Below are 1,846 nucleotides of genomic sequence, written 5' to 3' on the forward strand. Positions count from 1 at the left end.
TGTAACAAAATCAAGTTTCCCAAATCCCCTCTCTGTGTTCTGCCCTTGGGCAAACTGTGACCAGCAGTTCTGGAAACACTTTGATACATCACAAGTGCATTTAATTGGAGGTCACCCTGTGCTCCAAGTTGCCTCTCACTGCACAGCAAGAAGGATTCCTCGGGAGCCCATTCCAGGGTCCCTGCTCTCAGTGCCCCCTTCAGCCAGCAAAACCCAGAGCTCAGGGAGAAGGATGCAGAGAGATCTTCCTGAAAAGAAGCCCTGAATGTTGAATTGCTATGAGACAGGCAAGATGTTTTGCTGATTGAGTCTGGCCTAATTTAGTTCTACCTTTTTTCTCCTCAACAGATAATCATACCCTGAGGCAGCAAATGTCCAACAGCAGCTCCATGACCCAGTTCCTCCTCCTGGCATTCGCAGACAGGCGGGAGCTGCAGCTCCTGCACTTCTGGCTCTTCCTGGCCATCTCCCTGGCTGCCCTCCTGGCCAACGGCCTCATCCTCAGCGCCGTAGCCTGTGACCACCACCTGCACACCCCCATGGGCTTCTTCCTGCTCAACCTCTCCCTCACAGACCTGGGCTGCATCTGCACCACTGTCCCCAAAGCCATGGACAACTCCCTCCATAACACCACAACCATCTCCTACACAGGATGTGCTGCACAGGCCTTTTTCTTTCTGTTTTTCATCTCAGCAGAGTATTATCTTCTCATCGTCATGTGCTACGACCGCTACGTTGCCATCTGCAAACCCCTGCACTACGGGACCCTCCTGGGCAGCAGAGCTTGTGCCCACATGGCAGCAGCTGCCTGGGCCACTGGGTTTCTCAATTCTCTGCTGCTCACAGCCAATACATTTTCCCTGCCCCTGTGCCAGGGCAATGCCCTGGGCCAGTTCTTCTGTGAACTCCCACACATCCTCAAGCTCTCCTGCTCACATTCCTACATCAGGGAACTCGGGCTTCTCTTGATTTCCATCTGTTTAGCATTTGGTTGTTTCATTTTCATTGTTTTCTCCTATGTGCAGATCTTCAGGGCTGTGCTGAGGATCCCCTCTCAGCAGGGACGGCACAAAGCCTTTACCACATGCCTCCCTCACCTGGCTGTAGTCTCCCTGTTTATCAGCACTGCAGCATTTGCCTACCTGAAGCCCCCCTTCATCTCCTCCCCATCCCTGGATCTGACCCTGTCAGTTCTGTACTCTGTGGTGCCTCCAGCACTGAACCCCTTCATCTACAGCCTCAGGAACCAGGAGCTCAAGGATGCCCTGAGGAAAATGATGACTGGATGCTTTTCAGGAGCAATACAGTGCCTGTTTTCTGGTGTGTAGCTTTCAGAATGGGACTCACTAATGGCCCAGCCTTCCTGCTCAGGTTTTTCTCGGAGGTCATTGGGTGCTTCTTGCAGTAATTTTCCGTACAATGAAACATTATTATTATGCATCTGCCTTCTAATTTACTGTCTACTCACTGAATTTGACCCAGAGATGTATAAATGATGAATTGTGCTCTCTGAGTATTTAAACAAAATAAAGGACTCTGCAGTGTCTTCTTTGTCCAAGACCCTTCTTCTTAGCTGTTCCCAAAGGACAGCACACTGCAGGACAGGGTGTATTTGCAAACAGGAAGGGGAAAATAATCCCAGCCCAGCAGCACTGCCAGGGAGCAGCAGGGCTTGGTCTTTGCAGAGCTGCTCTCTTGCCACTTCCACACTGCCCTCCTGAGCCCCTTTCTCGCTGTAAGGCCTGAGTGCTCTCTGAGCACAGTCCTGGGGGGTGGAAGCCCTTGGAGCACAGGCAGGGACAGGCCCTGGGAACTTCCGAAGCAGAGCTGGGCTCCCTTACAGCAT

General features: G+C 52.0%; 1 protein-coding gene across 1 annotated transcript; it reads left to right on the top strand.

Annotated features, from left to right (window-relative positions):
* Positions 1–371: 371 nt before the first annotated feature.
* On the top strand, positions 372–1,328 carry LOC135405034 (olfactory receptor 14J1-like). The gene has a single exon (XM_064639752.1). The coding sequence runs from the start codon at positions 372–374 to the stop codon at positions 1,326–1,328; it is 957 nt and encodes a 318-aa protein (XP_064495822.1).
* The last annotated feature ends 518 nt before the right edge of the window (positions 1,329–1,846 follow it).

The sequence above is a fragment of the Pseudopipra pipra genome, chromosome W (genome assembly GCF_036250125.1).
Source record: "Pseudopipra pipra isolate bDixPip1 chromosome W, bDixPip1.hap1, whole genome shotgun sequence".
In the NCBI taxonomy this organism is placed as follows: Eukaryota; Metazoa; Chordata; class Aves; order Passeriformes; family Pipridae; genus Pseudopipra; species Pseudopipra pipra.